Raw genomic sequence first — 18,108 nt, forward strand, 5'->3', positions numbered from 1 at the left:
ACCAGCCTGGCCAAAATGGTGAAACCCTGTCTTTACTAGAAACAAAAATTAGCCGGGCATGGTGGTAGGTTCCTGTAATCCCAGCTACTTGGGAGTCTGAGGCAGGAGAATCGCTTGAACCCAGGAGGCAGAGGTTGGAGTGAGCGGAGATTGCGCCACTGCACTCCAGCCTGGGCGACAGAGTGAGACTCCGTCTCAAAAAAAAAAAAAAAGAGTGATGGATTGAAATGAAGTGGTTAAGCAGTGGAGAGAATGCATTTGTAAACATACCTCCTTCTCTGTTAGCCTAATTTTTATTTCTGTTAATAGGTACAGATTTTTAGAAGTCATATTACTTCAGAGCTGTGACAGTGAAGCAGCAACTGCAACAACAGATTCTTGCCCCATATGCATCTGCGCCTTACCTTTCCCAAACATTTTTAGACTCTTTCTTCTGTTATTCAACTCCATATTCTCTAGTCATATGTTTCTAAACTTTAAAAAAACCTAGTCTTAGAAACACTCTTCTTGTTATGGAAGATGAGAATTTAATACTCTTACACCACCAGATATTCCTGGCACCTTTTCCTTCATCATTTCAATTAGCAATAACAAGTATTTTGGTTAACTACTAAGCCAAATAGTGTACTATAATTGCATTTTCTTTTTCGTACAACTTTTTGTTTTTATTGTAGTTTACAGTTTGTTGTTACATTTGCATAGATTTCAAGGCACTGTCTCTTCTTTATCTCATGTAGAATTGTCAGATCCTTTTGTTTTTCATATAAATTCTAATACTGTTTCCTCCTTCCCACTCCCAGGAAACATCCCCCCTGGAACTTTTCTATTCTGAACTGGTTGCTCTCTAGGCCAATTTTGTCTACCCTTTACTTCACACTGTTAAATGGATTTCATTTCTTCTTCTTTGTTGGTTTGGTAAAGCAATTTCTTAGTGCTATCTTAGGATGCATGGGAGGTAAATATTTTGAGATCTTCTATGTCTGGGAATGCCTTTCATTTGGTTTCGACTGGATATAGGTTGAAAGTATTATTAAAAGATACTGTCCTTTTGTCTTCTGGATTTTAGTGTTATTGAGAAGTTGAGAGTTGATCTTTTAATGTGGCTTAGTTTGTTTCTCTGCATGCTTTTATAAACTATTTCTGGTATTCTGAAATTTCATTGTGATGTACTTTGGTGTAAGTTTTATGCTCATTGTTCATTATGCTAGGTTCTTGGTGGGTTTTTCAGTGTAGAAGTAGATTCTTTTAGTTCTGTTTTGTTGTCTAATTTTTTTTTTTATTATTTTCTATATGTCACTTTCTCTGTGCCTTTTCAAACTTCTGTTAGATGTCAGACGTCCTGGTTTGCTTTTCTAATTTATTATGTCTCACATTGCCTCTATTAACTTTTTTTTTTCCTTGTTTTGATATCTGGCTGGATGCAGTGGCTCACGTTTATAATCCCAGCAGTTTGGGAGGCCAGGGAGGGCAGATCACATAAGGCCAGGAGTTCCAGACCAGCCTCTCCAACATGGTGAAACCCCCCCTCTACTAAAAATACAAAAGTTAACTGGGTGTGGTGGCACCTGCCTGTAGTCCCAGCTGCTCTGGGGGCTGTAGCAGAAGAATGGCTTGAACCTGAGAGGTGGAGGTTGCAGTGAGCCGAGATCATGCCACTGCACTCAAGCCTGGGCAACAGGGAGACCCTGCTCCCCCCAAAAAAAAAAGTTTTGGTATCTCATTGGAACCTTTGGCCTGAGGCTGTAAAAAGCTGATAGGTAGCAGAGTAGAAAAGAGCGAGGCTTGTCAAGTGATGTTTCAACTTAAGGGTGAAACATTTTTCTCAGGGACTCCTTAATTTCTCCGGAAAACACCATTTATCTGTTTATTCGACAGATATTTGTTGAATTGCCTGCTAAATGTCAGGTATTGTTCAGGGTGTGGGGAATTTAACTCAACAGATAAAAATCTCTACTGAGTCTCACATTTTGGCAATGAGAGATGGATAATAACAGAAATAAGGACACGTTAAAGTTTAAAAGTCAGGAAGAAGGTTAGAAGTGTTAACAGACAATGGGTGGGGAACATGGAGAAATATTGCAACTTAGGGTAGCTAGGGGAAAGAGCCATGATGGATGAGAAAGGTAGTCAGAGGTTAGGGGAATAGTACCTTTATGGAAAGGTAGTGAGAGGCGAACCTGGCTGTCTTGTTCATAGAGCAACAAAAGGGAAGTCAATACAGTTAACTAGATCAGAGTGAGATGATGTAGAAAATGCTGAGGGCAGGGTAGAAAGGGGGAGGTGGGAGAATATGTAGGGCCTTATTTATGGATTTAAAGAGTTTTCTTTTAGTGTTTGTGAGAGATGGGATATAGAGATAACTAATAAGCAGTTGGGTATCTTGGGTTTGGAGTTCAGGGGAGAGTTGAGATGAGAGATCATCAGTGAGTATGTGGAATTTAAAACCACGAAACTAGGAAATGCGTCAAGATAGAAAATAGAAGTCCACTTCAATTTTTAGGGGTCAGAGAGATGAGGAGAAGCCAGCAATGAAGATTAATGAGTGGCTAGAAAGGTAGGAAAGTCAGGAGTTTTCATGCAGAAAAGAGTGAAGAACTCCTTCATCTATAGCTAGTAAGATCAGATGAGGACCGGGCGCGGTGGCTCATTCCTGTAATCCCAGAACTTTGGGAGGCCGAGGTGAGTGGATCGCCTGAGGTCAGGAGTTCGAGACCAGCCTGGCCAACATGGTGAAACCCTGACTTTACTGAAAATACAGAAGTTAGCCGTGTATGGTGGTGCGTGCCTGTAGTCCCAGCTTCTCAGGAGACTGAGGCAGGAGAATTGCTTGAACTTGGAAGGCAGAGGTTGCAGTGAGCTGAGATGGTGCCACTCCACTCCAGCCTGGGTGAAAGAGTGAGACTCTGTCTCAGAAAAAAAGAAAAGGAAAGGAAAAAAAAAAGATCAGATGAGGACTTAGAAATGATCATTGGATTTGGGAACACGGCAATCATTGACCATAGTGAGAACTGTGTGTGTGTGTGTGTGTGTGTGTGTGTGTGTATGTGTGTGTGTTGGGTGGTTAATAATAACAACAAAGCCTGTTTGGAAAGGATTCAAGAGGTGGGAGGAGAGAAAACTAGAAACAGCACATATAGGTAACTTTCAAGAAGTTTGATAAACACAAAAAGTGAAATGGAGAGGAAACTCAGTGAGAAAGGATCCTTAACCTCCAAATTTAAGAGGTTTACTAGTAGAGTCTAGTAGTTGTGATTATTGACTAGATGAAATGTGAGGGAAACTCAGGAAGTCCAAAATGAGGCTTCTATCTTGACCAGTTAGATTAAGTAGGTACCTGAAAACAGCCCAAATTCTTAGACATTTTCCAGCGATGCCTAGTTTCCATCCCAGGGGGTTTAGAGCTTTCAGATTGTATCCTTATTTCATCTTTCTTCAGGCAAGTTTCCTGAAATAGTATCAGTTGTCACACTTGTCGTTAAGATTAATTAATAAATTGTATGCCCAGCTGAAGTTGTTGGTCATGTTCAGAGTTAGTCTAGACAGCCGGGTCATTTTATTATGATTTTCTGAGAAATTCTTAAAGAAAAACATAATATGGGCTGTAGAAATAGGGTTAGGTTAAATGGTGGGTAAATGGCCCTTTTTTCTTTTGATTGTGTATGAGAAACATAATAGGGGCAAGCTGAAATATTTTGGCTGATTAAAAAGCAGACTGGCTCAAATTAAGAGAGGAGCAATAAGGTAAACCCAAGAGTTTGAAGGAATGGGGTATTATTGTAGATTCTGGGGATAACAGGTTTTGTTGAAGGTTGGTGTTAAACCATTTCTTGTTGAGAGGTTAGTTTTGAAAAATGGGATGCAGAGTATAGCGAAGTTATGAATGATTTTGTTTCTTCCTTTTATATGGTGAACATTTCTCTACCCCAGGACCTCTTTGCAGAAGTTTATGGGCAAGGACTTTGTTTTCTTTTTTCTTCCCTGGATCCCCAGAATATTTGGATCAAAAATAATTATTTCCCTGGAGAAATCTGTGAAGTCTGTATTTGAAATTTTAATTATTGGTATATATTGTCACCCATCTGCCATGGAAAGATGGTATCAGCAATACGGATCAAACCAATATTCTTTAGAAACACATAACAGGTTTTAATTATCTCATATATATACATACACACACACATATATATATATTTAAGGCTGCAGCTCATATTTTCTTCCGAAGTTTGAGTTACCTTTAGGTCTGTTTATGTGTTTTAGACAGATTGCTTCATTAAATATTCACTATCAGTTGAGGCTTGCATAGATACCTCTCTTGTGTTTGTTCCACAGGAGCAAAACTGAATCTTGAAAGACAAATGAAGTTTACCAGGAAAAGAAAACTGGGATGAGGAGAGGATTTAGGAAGTAGCATATGCTAAGCAAGAGACATGAGAAAACATGATGATCAGGGATGTCATGTAGACTGAAGACTTCCATACTAAGAGGCATTTTCACAATTTTATCCTGAAAGGATAGAGAAAACAAATCAACTTGTCATTTTCAAAAACTTACTCTGACCGTAATCTCAATAAACGGACAGCTTTTAAAGTCAAGCTTTATGAAAAATTTACTACCTTGTTTTTGTTTTTCTCATGTTTTTATAAATATTTATTTTGAGACAGGGTGTTACTCTCTTGCTCAGGCTGGAGTGCAGTGGCATGATCACAGCTCACTGCAGCCTCAACATCCTGGACTCAGGTGATCCTCCCACCACAGCCTCCCAAGTAGCTGGGACTACAGGTGTGCACCACCATGCCTGGCTAATTTTTTTGTAGAGATGAGGTTTTGCCATGTTGCTCAGGCTAGTCTTGAACTCCTGGACTCAAGCGATCCTCTTATGTTGGCCTGCTAAAGTGCTAGGATTATAGGCATGAGCCACCACACCCAGCCTTTTTCCTTACTTTAAGGGGGCTTTTTTTTTTTTTTTTTAATCTATTTCATGTCATGTCATTTCTTTCTATATTTTTGAGACAGTTTCATTCTTGTCACCCAGGCTGGAGTACAGTGGCAGGGTCTTGACTCACTACAACCTCTGCCTCCTGGGTTCAAGCAATTTCCCTGTCTCAGCCTCCCGAATAGCTGGGATTATAGGCGCCCACCACCACGCCTGGCTAATTTTTGTATTTTTAGTGGAGATGGGGTTTCACCATGTTGGCTAGGCAGGTCTCAAACTCCTGACCTCAGGTGACCCTCCTGCCTTGGCCTCTGAATGTGCTGGGATTACAGGTGTGAGCCACCGCGCCTGGCCATATTTATTTATTATGTGTTTTTTTGAGATATAGGCTTGCGCTGTTGCCCAGGCTGGAGTGCAGTGGTGCAATCTTGGCTCACTGCAGCCTCCACCTCCTAGGTTCAAGCGATTCTCATGCCTCAGCCTCCCGAGTAGCTGGGATTACAGGCACGTGCCACCATGCCTAGCTAATTTTTGTATTTTTAGTAGAGACGGAGTTTCACCACATTGGCCAGGCTAGTCTTGAACTCCTGACTTGAAGTGATACCCCCGCCTCAGCCACCCAAGGTGCTGGGATAACAGGCATGAGCCACTGTGCCCGACCCCCCTTAGTAATTTTAATCATGTTAAGTAATTACTGTATCTGAAAATTTGGGCGTTCAGTTTTCTTTGTTGACTTACTCAAAGTGGGTAAATTTTATGTGGCATTTAATGTTTCTTAATTTTGTATTGTTAGCTAGTATTAAGTAGAGTTTTATTTGTGGGAATCCTGTAGGATCTGAAGAATTTGTACCTTCAGAAAATTTTTACATTTGCTGTTAATAGCCAAGGATCATTTTTTATGTATTCGGATCGTCAAATCTGAACCGTGAGGCCTGGTATCTGAAGCTTACTTATGATCACCCTTTGCCAGTGAATAGTTGTGTTTTGTTTTTTTCCCTTGGCAGCTCTCACTAAGATTGTAGTCTTTTCTAGGTTTCAGGCAAAGAAGGTCTTCGTTCCAGTTGCTTAAAGTCTCCAGACCTAGGCCTTTCATCGTGTTCTCAGTATGGCTGTGAAAAATGTAAGCTCAGGCCGGGCGCGGTGGATCACGAGGTCAGGAGATCGGGACCATCCTGGCTAACACAGTGAAACCCCGTCTCTACTAAAAATACAAAAAATTAGCCAGGCGTGGTGTCAGATGCCTGTAGTCCCAGCTAGTCAGGAGGCTGAGGCAGGAGGATGGCGTGAACCCATGAGGAGGAACTTGCAGTAAGCCAAGATAGCACCACTGCACTCCTGGGTGACAGAGCGAGACTCCATCTCAAAGAAAAAAAGCAAGCTCAGGTTGGATGCAGTGGCTCACACCTGTAATCCCGGCATCTTGGGAGCCTGTGGCAAGAGGATCACTTGAGCCCAGGAGTTGGAGCACCAGCCTGGGCAACATAGCGGGACGTTGTCTCTACAAAAAATACAAGAATTAGCTGGGCAGGGTGGCACATACCTGTAGTCTCAGCTACTCAGGAGGCTGAGATGGGAGGATCACCTGAGCCCAGGAGGTCGAGGCTGCAGTGAGCCATGACCGTGACACTGCACTCCATCCTGGGCAACAGAACGACAGCCTGTCTCCATAAAACAAAACAAACAAAAAGCAAGCTCTTTGGTTATGTTCTCTACAGCCCTGCCACTGCCAAAGTGCAAGTGAAGCCTTTTTATGTGCTCTGGTTTTTGGTTCCGTCTTTATTTTTGGCGTACAGCAGTTTCTCTTGAAGAAATTTATTGACAGTGTGCTTGATATATGAAAAATTTCTGAATGTTTTGTAGTGAAATAAGTTTCAGTTTATTGGGAGTGCTCTATTGCTGGGATTGGATAACTCAAATTTGTCTGCAAATTTACTTAATATTCCTTTTATAAACAGATGTTAGCCCTTTCTTTCACTTTGCTTTTTGCTATCTTTTTACTCCACTTATTGCCTTCAAGTCAAATGGACTATTGCTGTCATTCATAAGATGATACAGTCACAGAGCAGCTTCAGAATTCTCGTGTAGAAAGTGTAAGGATGCATGCCAGAACTTCAGAGTATTTTTGTGGCGTCCTTGCCATAGCGGGTGGGTGGGTGGGTGGATGGATGGATGGATGAATGAATGGATGGATGAATGGATGGATGAATGAACCTTCTAGTAATGCTTAGTTTGCAGCTTATACCTTTTTCTGGATTGACCCTGTTTTGAAGGTACCTTTTTCTTTCTCTAATAACTTCTTTTCAACTCTGTCAAGTAAGCCCTATAGGACACTGCTGTTGGAAACTTGGCTTTTTGATCTTTGGAACATACTTTAAGAATTACTGACTGAACCTACTCTTTTGGTATTTGACCCCTTCTGAAACAATGCTTGCATTTTGTTACAGTTTTATTTCCTAATGTGAACTTTTAATATAATACTATGAATTTCTTTCTAAAACACTGCTTTAGCTGTATCCTACAAAATTTGATATTATGTTCTCTTTTGAATTCATTTCAGAAATTTTCTAATTTTCACTATAATTTCTTTTTTGATCCATGAATTTCCAGATATTTGGGAGTTTTCCCAGATATGTTTCTGTTACTGATTTCTAGTTCATTTTGTTGCAGACAGAAAGCATACTTTGGGCTGGGTGCAGAGACTCACGTCCGTAATCCTAGCACCTTGGGAGGCCAAGGCCAGTGGGTCACTTTGAGCGTTTGAGACCAGCCTGGCCAACGTGGCGAGACCCCGTCCTACAAAAAGATACAAAACTTAGCTAGGCATGGTGGCTCGTGCCTGTGGTCTTAGCTACTTGGAAGGCTGAGGTAAGAGGATCACTTAAGCCGGGAAGTGGAGGTTACAGTGAGCTGAGATCATGCCACTGCACTCTAGCCTGGGTGACAGAACGAGACCTCGTCTCAAAAAAAAAACAAAAACAGAAAGTGAAAACATACTTTGTATGACCTCAATACTCTGTTTGTTTGTTTGTTTTTGAGACGGAGTCTCGCTCTGTCACCCAGGCTGGAGTGCAATGGTGCGATCTCAGATTACTGCATCCTCTGCCTCACAGGTTCCAGTGATTCTCCTGCCTCAGCCTCCCGAGTAGCTGGGATTGCAAGCGTGCACTACTACACCCAGCTAATTTTTGTATTTTTAGTAGAGACGGAGTTTCACCACGTTAGCCAGACTGGTCACGAACTCCTGACCTCAGGTGATCCACCTGCCTTGGCCTCCCAAAGTGCTGGGATTACAGGCGTGAGCCACTGTGCCCGGTGACTTCAATACTGTTAAATGTGTTGAAACCTCTTTTACGACCCTTATGTTTTCTCTTGGTACATGTTCAGTCTGCACTTGAAAATGGTATGTATTCTGTTGCTGATGGATGGAGATTATGTCAAATTGGTTAATATAGTGTGGTTTAAGTCTTCTGTATCATTATTGATTTTTCTGTTTACTTAAAAAAAATCTGTTTTTCAGGGAAGGGATGTTGAAGTCTCCAACTATAATTGTACGTTTATGTATTTCTCTTTGCAGTTCTATTAATTTTTGCTTCATGCTAAATATTTGTATTTTTATCCCTTCCTAAAGAATAGACTGCTTTATCATTACAAAATGACCCTCTATCCTTGGTAGTTTTCCTTTGTTCTGCAAGTTAGCGAACTCAATATTTTTCCCCCACTAGGAACCTTTTTATTCTTATGCATTAGAATATTAGGCATTTTAAATTTTACTTTCTTATATCCTAATTTGTAAAAACTCACTCTTTTTTCTGTTTCTGTTTCTCTCTCTCTCTCTTTTTTTTTTTTTTTTTGGACATGATCTCGTTCTGTTGCCCAGGCTCAAGTGCAGTGGCGCAATTAAAGGCTCACTGCAACCTCTGCCTCCTGGGTTCAAGGGATTCTCCTGCCTCAGCCTCCTGAGCAACTGGGACTACAGTCCAGTCATGTGCCACTATGCCCGGCTAATTTTTTGTGTTTTTAATATTTTTGTATTTTTAGTAGAAATAGGGTTTCACCATGTGCCCAGGCTGGTCTCGAACTCCTGGGCTTACGCCGTCCGCCCACCTCAGCCTCTCAAAAGTGTGGGGATTAAAGGTGTGAGCCACTATGCCCAGCCCAAAACTTGGCCTTTCTGTATCTATTTTTCCACCTATCCTGGATCTTGTATTACTCGGGTTTAAAATTGAATACATTTGCTCAGTGTCACATACTTTGTGAATATCTGGAATCAAACACAGACAAGTTTAAAAGATGTGAGCCTTTTTACTGTGATTCATTTTAGTATAGCCAGATGTAAAGCCACAGTTACAGTTTACCTTTTTTTCTGTATTGCAGGAATAGACTTCAAGATCAAAACAGTTGAATTACAAGGAAAGAAGATCAAGCTACAGATATGGTAAGTGATGCTAATTTACTTTATGTAGCAGAATGCCAGGTTCCTTAAGGTTTCACAGTGAAATTATTTTTTGTCACAGGTTTAGATTCTGTGAGACTTTCCTTTTTAAAACAGGCAGTCAGGTGACCTTTTTGTGCAGTAAAAACCATTGCATGGACTTAAGTCCATGAGATCTAATAACCTTTTCTACTTACTGTATGAACTCAGGCAAGTTATATACTCATTAGGCTTTTTATCTTCATATGTAAAGGAAGATAGTAACACCCATCTCAATGGATTGTTATAAGGATTACATGAAATAATCTATGCCAAGTTTTTGGTGAAATGCATTGTGAAAATACTTGTTTTCTTTAATATGTTTTTAACTTTTTATGGGCATTATTTTTATTAGTTTGTATTAGGTTTGCCTGAAGAAATACAAAAAAATTCTTTGAATTTGTATTTGTCTGAATCATAGAATTTAGAATTATAATGGCAATATTTTCCAGCAAATGTTATGTGTTTTATGTGTATTATGTATATTAACCCATTAATTACTAACAAGGACCCTGTTAAATCTGTGTTACTCCTTTTGAGAAAACAGCTTTGTTGAGGTATAACTGAGATAGAATAAGTGCACATAAAGTGTACAACTTAGTAAGTTTTGGCATACCTATAAACCTGTAAAACCATCATAACAGTCAAGATAATGAACATATTTGTTACCTCAAAAGTTTCCTCAAGCCTCCTTGTGATCTTTTGTAATCCCTTCTTCCCCACTACCCCTGGTCCCCAGGCAGCCACTGTGCTTGCTTTCTGTCACTGTATTTCTTTTTTTTTTTTTTTGAGACGGAGTCTCGCTCTGTCACCCAGGCTGGAGTGCAGTGGTGCGATCTTGGCTCACTGCAAGCTCCGCCTCCCGGGTTCATGCCATTCTTCTACCTCAGCCTCCTGAATAGCTGGGACTATAGGCGCCTGCCACCACGCCCGGCTAATTTTTTTTTTTTTATTTTTAGTAGAAACAGGATTTCGCCATGTTAGCCAGGATGGTCTCGATCTCCTGATCTTGTGATCCGCCTGCCTTGGCCTCTCAAAGTGCTGGGATTACAGGCATGAGCCCCTGCGCCCCACCTGTATTTCTAATACTGTATATAAATGGATGGTATGTTTTCTCTTTGTCTTTTTGGGGGGGCTGGGGTCAGCCTTCTTTCACTCATCATAATTATTTTGGAAATTATCAGTTAGTTAATTACTTTTTATTGCTGAGTACTATTTCATTAAGATACACAACAACTTGTTTATTCAGTATAAAGCTGCTATGAGTCTTTGTGTAGGCATATACTTTCTTTTCTCTTGGATTATTCCTGTTTTACAGATAATGAAACAGGTGTACTTTGAAATAATTTAACCAAGGTCTTAGAGCATGTTAGTGGCAGAGCTGGAATGCATACTTGCTGGGATTACAGACATGAGCCACTGCGCCTGGCCCATTTTTTGTTCTTCATTGCTTGTCAGCAACTGCATTGGGCCAAATGTGGTGGCTCAATTGTGGAGGCAGGAGGATTACTTGAGACCACACCAGCCTGGGCAACATAGTGAGACCCCTGTCTACCCCAAAAAATTGTGAATTCATGTTTTCTCTGTTTTTTGTTTTTGTTTTTCTTTTTTTTTTGCCGTGATAGGACCTATCATATGATAGTTACGAGGATGAGTAATACATATAGAGCACTTTAGAACAGTGTCACATAATTACCATTCAGTAAATCATAGCTACTATTATTTTGGGATCTCCCATTATGAGATTAGAACCTAAGAATATTATTTTAGGGCATGAGCAGAGGAGGCAGTTAGCAAAAGACATTGCAAAGCCATTCTTTGGAGACTTAGAATGAGAGTCAGGAGAGATCAGTATCCCAGAATCCAATAGAAGACAGTTTTGAGAATTAGGTATTCCCTTTTAAAGGAAGCTAATAGTTAGAAATTGTATACGTTTAACCAAAATGTCTCTGTTACCTGATGTTGTAATTAGGAATATCTTTATGTGTAACATTCTTAAAATTTAATATAAATTTACTAGAATTTAGATATTTTTAAGTGTTTGCTAAAACTAGTAGTTCTCTTTGAGGCAAAACCCATTTGCTGACCATTGATTTTTGTTTACTTTAGCTGGGAAATAAGTCAGCAAATGAACTGTGGCTCATATTCTGTTTCATTGGAATTAAAGTTGATCTCTAAGGAAGGATGTCAACTGTTTATTCTGAATTTCAAATAGGCGCCCTCCTCATCCATGCCTGACCTTGGTCCTAAGTTCCAAGCCGTGACTAACTCTGCCATGCTGATTGGCTCTCTTAACTGTGTCCCTTTGTGTGTATACTTCAAGCCACCAATTTACAAACTTTTTGACAGAGATACATTGTGGCTGGGTGTACATATACATGTATATGTATATGTGAGTGTACATGTAACAAGCAATATTTTCCTAAAATATATTTTACATAAGACCTTTGCTCTCCTAAATTTATCCTGTTCCTCCATCTGTTCTCCGTCTTCCACATACTTTCTCTTATTCTGTTCCTTGACCTTGTGGATTTATATATTTCCCCCCTTATCATTTTAGTCTTTTTTTTTTAGATAGAATCTCCCTCTGTCATCCAGGCTGGAGTGCAGTGGCATGGTCTCAGCTCACTACAACGTCTGCCTCCTGGGTTCAAGTGATTCTTTTGCCTCAGTCTTCCATATAGCTGAGGTTACAAGCATGCACCACCACAGCTGGCTAATTTTTGTATTTTTAGCAGAGACAGGGTTTCACCATGTTGGCCAGGCTGGTCTCAAACTCCTGGTCTCTAGTGATCCGCCAGCCTCAGCCTCCTAAGATGCTGGGATTACAGGCATGAGCTACCACACCCGGCCCTATTTTAATTTTTAGGTAGCTTTTAGAAATAAAGAGTAACAGGTTTGGTTACTCCCAACACTATGGGAGGCCGAGGCAAGTGACTCATTTGAGCCCAGGAGTTTGCGACCAGCCTGAGCATCATGGTGAAATCTCATCTCTACAAAAAATATAAAATTAGCTGGGCACGGTGGCACGTGCACCTGAAGTCCTAGGTATTTGGGGTGCTGAGGCAGGAGGATCGCTTGAGCCCAGGAGGTCAAGGCTGCAGTGAGCCCTGTTCACACCACTGTACTCCAGCCTGGAGACAGCAAGATCCTGTCTCAAAAAAGAAAAGAGAAAAAGAAACAGTAATAATTCACACTTGTTTTTAAAAAGAGCCTTCCTGGCCTGGGTGGTGGCTCACACCTGTAATCCCAGCACTTTGGGAGGCCGAGGCAGACAGATCACGAGGTCAGGAGATTGAGATCATCCTGGCTAACACGGTGAAACCTCGTCTCTACTAAAAATACAAAAAATTAGCTGGGCATGGTGGCAGACGCCTGTAGTCCCAGCTACTTGGGAGACTGAGGCAGGAGAATGGCGTGAACCCGGAAGGTGGAGCTTGCAGTGAGCTGAGATCGCGCCACTGCACTCCAGCCTTGGTGACAGAGCGAGACTCCATCTCAAAAAAAAAAAAGCCTTCCCTGAAAGATGCTCTTTGGAACAGTAAGTCCTCTAGTGTGGCCTTCAAGATTAATCTATAAAAGACTTCTATTGTACCTGTGAAACTCAAGAATAGTGCAGAAATGGTAATGTTTCTAATTTAAAGTTGTTTGATTTTTAGACCTTTTAAATAGAACGTCTCTGAGATAAAACTCGTCTACATGCTAACATGCCAGGACGAAAGAAGCCATGTAGTTCAAGGTTAAGAAATTTGAGATATCCAGAGTAATTTAAGAAGGTGTTAGCATGAAAAAGCCGATTACTCATAACTTATGATACACTGAAATTCAAAACATTGTCCTCAGCTTTAATGCTTTGCCTCCAGTTGTTACTAAAAAGTACAGTGATTTTTTTTTTTAATCTCTCTAGTATAGATAAATATATTTAGATTCTTATTGCAGCATGAAAATTCCTATTCTGTAATTGAATATTAGTTTTGGAAATTTTCTTCAATCTACTTAAGCTTCTTCTTTTTGTTTTGTTTTGTTTTGTTTTGTTTTGTTTTTTGAGACGGAGTCTCGCTCTGTCACCCAGGCTGGAGTACAGTGGCGCAATCTCGGCTCACTGCAAGCTCCGCGTCCCGGGTTTATGTCATTCTCCTGCCTCAGCCTCCCGAGTAGCTGGGACTACAGGCGCCCACCACCTCGCCCGGCTAGTTTTTTGTATTTTTTAGTAGAGACGGGGTTTCACCGTGTTAGCCAGGATGGTCTCGATCTCCTGACCTCGTGATCTGCCCGTGTTGGCCTCCCAAAGTGCTGGGATTACAGGCTTGAGCCACCGCGCCCAGCCTTGTTTTGTTTTAAGATGATGTTTTGCTCTTCTTGCCCAGACTGGAGTGCAATGGCATGATCTCGGCTCACTACGACCACGACCTCCGCCTCCTGGGTTCAAGTGATTCTCCTGCCTCAGCCTTCCTAAGTAGCTGGGATTACAGGCATGCACCACCACGCCTGGCTAATTTTGTATTTTTAGTAGAGACACAGTTTCTCCATGTTGGTCAGGCTGGTCTCGAACTCCCGACCTCAGGTGATCCGCCTACCTCGGCCTTCCAAAGTGCTGGGATTACAGCCGTGAACCACCACACCCGGCCTGCTATTTTTCTTTATTTGAATGATCTTCATGTTTTGCTTTCATTCCAGGAAATCCATGGTGTACAACACCCTCTGTTCTTTAATGTTTTAATTCCTTCATCTTCCAGAATCTCTTATACCCAATTATCCTCCCTCTTTCTGTATGATCTCCCCATTTAAATTTTTTTTAACATTCTTTGTTTGTTTGTTTGTTTGTTTTTGAGACGGAGTCTTCCTCTGTCGCCCAGGCTGGAGTGCAGTGGTGCGATCTCACTGCAAGCTCTGCCTCCCGAGTTCACGTGGGTTCTCCTGTCTCAGCCTCCTGAGTAGCTGGAACTACAGGCGCCCACCACCACGCCTGGCTGATTTTTCTGTATTTTTAGTAGAGACGGGGTTTTGTCGTGTTAGCCAGGATGGTCTCGATCTCCTGACCTCATGATCTGCCTGCCTCAGCCTCCCAAAGTGCTGGGATTAACAGGCATGAGCCACTGCGCCTGGTCAATTTTTTTTTTAACGTTCTAGATTCCATTTTCATTTATGTATTTCAAACTTCTATACTTTTCGGCATGACTGTATCTACCCCACAGAATGACCTGGCTCCTTGATTTTAAATCATCCTTTTCCTGAGTCCTGTCCTGGGTCCTGTCCGGACTCTGATTGTACCAGCCCCCACCAGTTGTTAAAGCAATCAATAGTTTATTTCTAAATGAGGAACAGGGTCCTTGCCTCACTATTTCTGGGCTTACTAATGATCTGTTGCCCAGGGCTAAAAGTAGCCACAGCTGCTTGTTTATTGGTGACATTATTTTTAGGTTTGCATGCACACATATGCCTAAATCTAATCCAGTCCAGAAGCTGAAATCCAATAATCAAAAGGAGGTGTTAAATATCTGAAGGGACAATTAAACATTGTACATGTTCACAGTATCTTTTTATGTCACCACAATACTGGTTTCTAAGCCTGTTTTCAAAACTACTCTCTTATCCTGTGCTATTAAAAAATTCTTCCCTGACAGTCTACTTAGTAAGATCAAGTCTCTGAAATTACAAGACAATGGCAATAGAATTTTCCTTACTTAAAGTAGTACATAGCCAATGATTGCTGTGAAATCCTACTTTTCCTACTGACATTATAAAAAAGAAGTTATATGTTTCTAGGAATTAAAAAGGTATATTTCCTTAATTGTTAGTACCACACTAGGGGTTGGGGAAGCCGTGTACTCTGGCTGTTACTGTGACAGTTATTTTTGGTCTGGGCACTGACAAAACCAAACAGGCCAGAGGCATATCAATCTACTCTGCAAGGCAGAGACCCCAAATTTCATAACTGTGTGTTTTTTGGTAACGTAATGAAGTTATTCCTTACCTTATAAATTAGGATGTCAAATTTCTCATGTTGCGTTTTATTTTAAGAATACCTGGATTTCTTCAGAGATACATAATTTGTCTATACCCAGAACACCATGAACTTAAATTATGATTCTCTTCATTCAAGAATTTTTTTCTTCCCCAAAAGTAGGCAGGCTGACACCTGCCCTGTCAGAGCTCACACCCATAGGGACAGGAACAAACAAGTACATAAATATATAATCACAAATTGAGATAAATGCTAGCAAGGTGAATAGGGTAAAGTGATGGAGAATGGGGTAAGGACGAGGGAGGAAGTGATCTAGATTGAATGATCAGGGAAGTCCTCTCTGAAGAGGTAATGTTTAAGATGAGAAGTGAAATACGAACAGTAAGCAACCAAAGTCACTTAGTCGATAAATGTTTATTGAGTATCTATTTCCCAGGTGTTGGTGGTAGGAATATAAGCATAAATCGGACAGATAGGAGCCCTGCCTGCAAAAGCTTACATTTTAGTGGGGTAAGTCTAGATCTTACTATACTTTGTACCATGTTGCCCACGCTGGACACCCCCTCCCATTTCAAAGAGTCCTAATTAATTCACTATATTTTTCTTGCATAAAAGCACTACATAGCAGTCACAACTGGAGCCTGGGTCTTCTTCATGGAGACTCTGGTATGGGTCTTACAAGATGGTCAGTGAATTCCTGATAGGGAGACTCATTGAATATATTGTCTTTCTTAAGGGGATGAAAGACATTGGGGATGAGACAGCTGTAGGTCTTGAAGTTAGGATTAAAGGTGACCTTGGCAAAGGTGCCTAGGGTAGCAGTGCACCTCCTAGCGGAGGTATAGCAGTCATTGATATGAGCCATTAGCAGCAGTTTCTTGGGCACGGGGCGGACAGTGCCTCTAGGGACTGGGATGAGGCCACCAGCACAGAGCTGCAGTGGTTACCTTGCAAGGGACTGTGGGTCTTACTGATCTTGTTCCCCAAGTAGCTTCACTGCACATGGGAAATGGAGAGGTTGGCCAGTGTATGGTGGCCCTGCAGATGGCAGGGGCTACTTCCTTGGAACACCTAACACACAGACTGACGTGACTCTTGTCCCTGGCTGTGACAAATCCCTTGAACCTGATCCACTGGCCAGCACAGGTCTCTTTTTGCATGGGCATAATCTTCAAAACCTCATCTTTGAGGACATCCTTAGGAGAAAGTGAACAATCTCAGACTCCTTGATGGGTGGGGAGAAGAGAGAGATTTCCTCCAGGAACTTGATTGTCATGTCTTTGATCAGGTTGCCCATCTTGGTGACAGGGAACTATTCCTTGTCCTTGTCCTTTTCCTTGCCTCCTTGAGCTCCTAGGCCTCAGCAGCAACCCTGGCCCAGTCACCACTCCTGAAGCCTCCCAGTCCAGGACCGCTAGCACCTTCAGGCCCTTCCATAGTAGTGGCAGGATCTGCCATTTGGTATTTTCTCTGAGAAGGCTTAATCTCTTTTCTTGCTCTGCTTTTTGTTTCCTTGACACTTATAATCCTCTGACATTCCATAATGTTTTATTTATGTGTTGTCTATCTTCAATAGAATATAAACTTTGTTAAGGCGGGAATTTTTATTTCATTTACAGCTTTATCTCTTGTGCCTGGAATAATGTCTAGTGTGTAGTACTTGCTTAATAATACTGTTAGGATGAAAGAATGGAATATTACTTTCAAGGGCAGATCCATATACTTTGAGATGAGATGAGCAAGTGACAGGGCTGTGATCTTCTCTTCTCTTCTCTCTCTTTTTTTTTTTTTTTTTTTGAAACGGAGTCTCACTCTGTCGCCCAGGCTGGAGTGCAGTGGTGCTATCTCGGCTCACTTGCAAGCTCTGCCTCCCGAGTTAACGCCATTCTCCTACCTCAGCCTCCCGAGTAGCTGGGACTACAGGTGCCTGTCACCACACCCGGCTAATTTTTTGTAGTTTTAGTAGAGAGGGTGTTTCACCGTGTTAACCAGTATGGTCTCAATCTCCTGACCTTGTGATCCCCCGACCTCGGCCTCCCAAAGTGCTGAGATTACAGGCGTGAGCCACCTTGCCCGGCCAGGCTGTGATTTTCTTAAGATTAAAAAGTCCAAGTCTTTGACTTAGCTAAAAACCATTTTATTTTACTTACATAGAAATAAGGCTACAGGCAAAGCCAGGGTTTTCCTTGAGAAGCAGCTTTGAGTAATGTTTAAGCACAGATAAATATTAACTTGAGAGCTCTTAATACCATAGAGCATCTATCTGCAAAGATAGTCTTGACTTAGAGCATTATTAGGACATCTTTAAAACAGAATGAAATTTTGAGTCTCATGGTGACGTTATTGCAGCTTTGCATATTTTTATGGAAAATATTTCTTATTGTTAGTTATCCCTCCTTATTGTTTATAAGTGAAAACAATGGCAACAACTACTAAGGTCCTAGGAGGTTAAGTACATTCAAGGTCACTAAGCTGGGAGGGGTAGAACCCAAGGATAAACTTAAGCCTGACCCCAAACCCATGTTCTGTGTATATTCTTGCATAAAGCCCAACCTAGAGTTGGCAGTTAATATTTGGATTGATAGATAAAGGAATAGATGGCAGATATGTGAACATGCTAAGTGCATTTAAGATATGAAAAGATTGAGAATCCAGTCATATGCAGGGAGTGGGAACAGATCTTGCAGAAGCTCTTAGTAGGAACAAACTTATGAATTTAAAAATGGTTTTTAATGGTTA

General features: G+C 41.2%; 1 protein-coding gene across 1 annotated transcript in view; it reads left to right on the top strand.

Annotated features, from left to right (window-relative positions):
* The window catches only part of RAB10 (RAB10, member RAS oncogene family), a 106,209-nt gene that overhangs the window by 54,261 nt on the left and 33,840 nt on the right, over positions 1 to 18,108 (top strand). The window contains exon 2 of the mRNA XM_007971254.3: positions 9,308 to 9,368. Coding sequence (XP_007969445.1) covers positions 9,308 to 9,368 — 61 coding nt within the window. The remainder of the gene's footprint in view (positions 1 to 9,307; positions 9,369 to 18,108) is intronic.

The sequence above is a fragment of the Chlorocebus sabaeus genome, chromosome 14 (genome assembly GCF_047675955.1).
Source record: "Chlorocebus sabaeus isolate Y175 chromosome 14, mChlSab1.0.hap1, whole genome shotgun sequence".
Classification (NCBI taxonomy): Eukaryota; Metazoa; Chordata; class Mammalia; order Primates; family Cercopithecidae; genus Chlorocebus; species Chlorocebus sabaeus.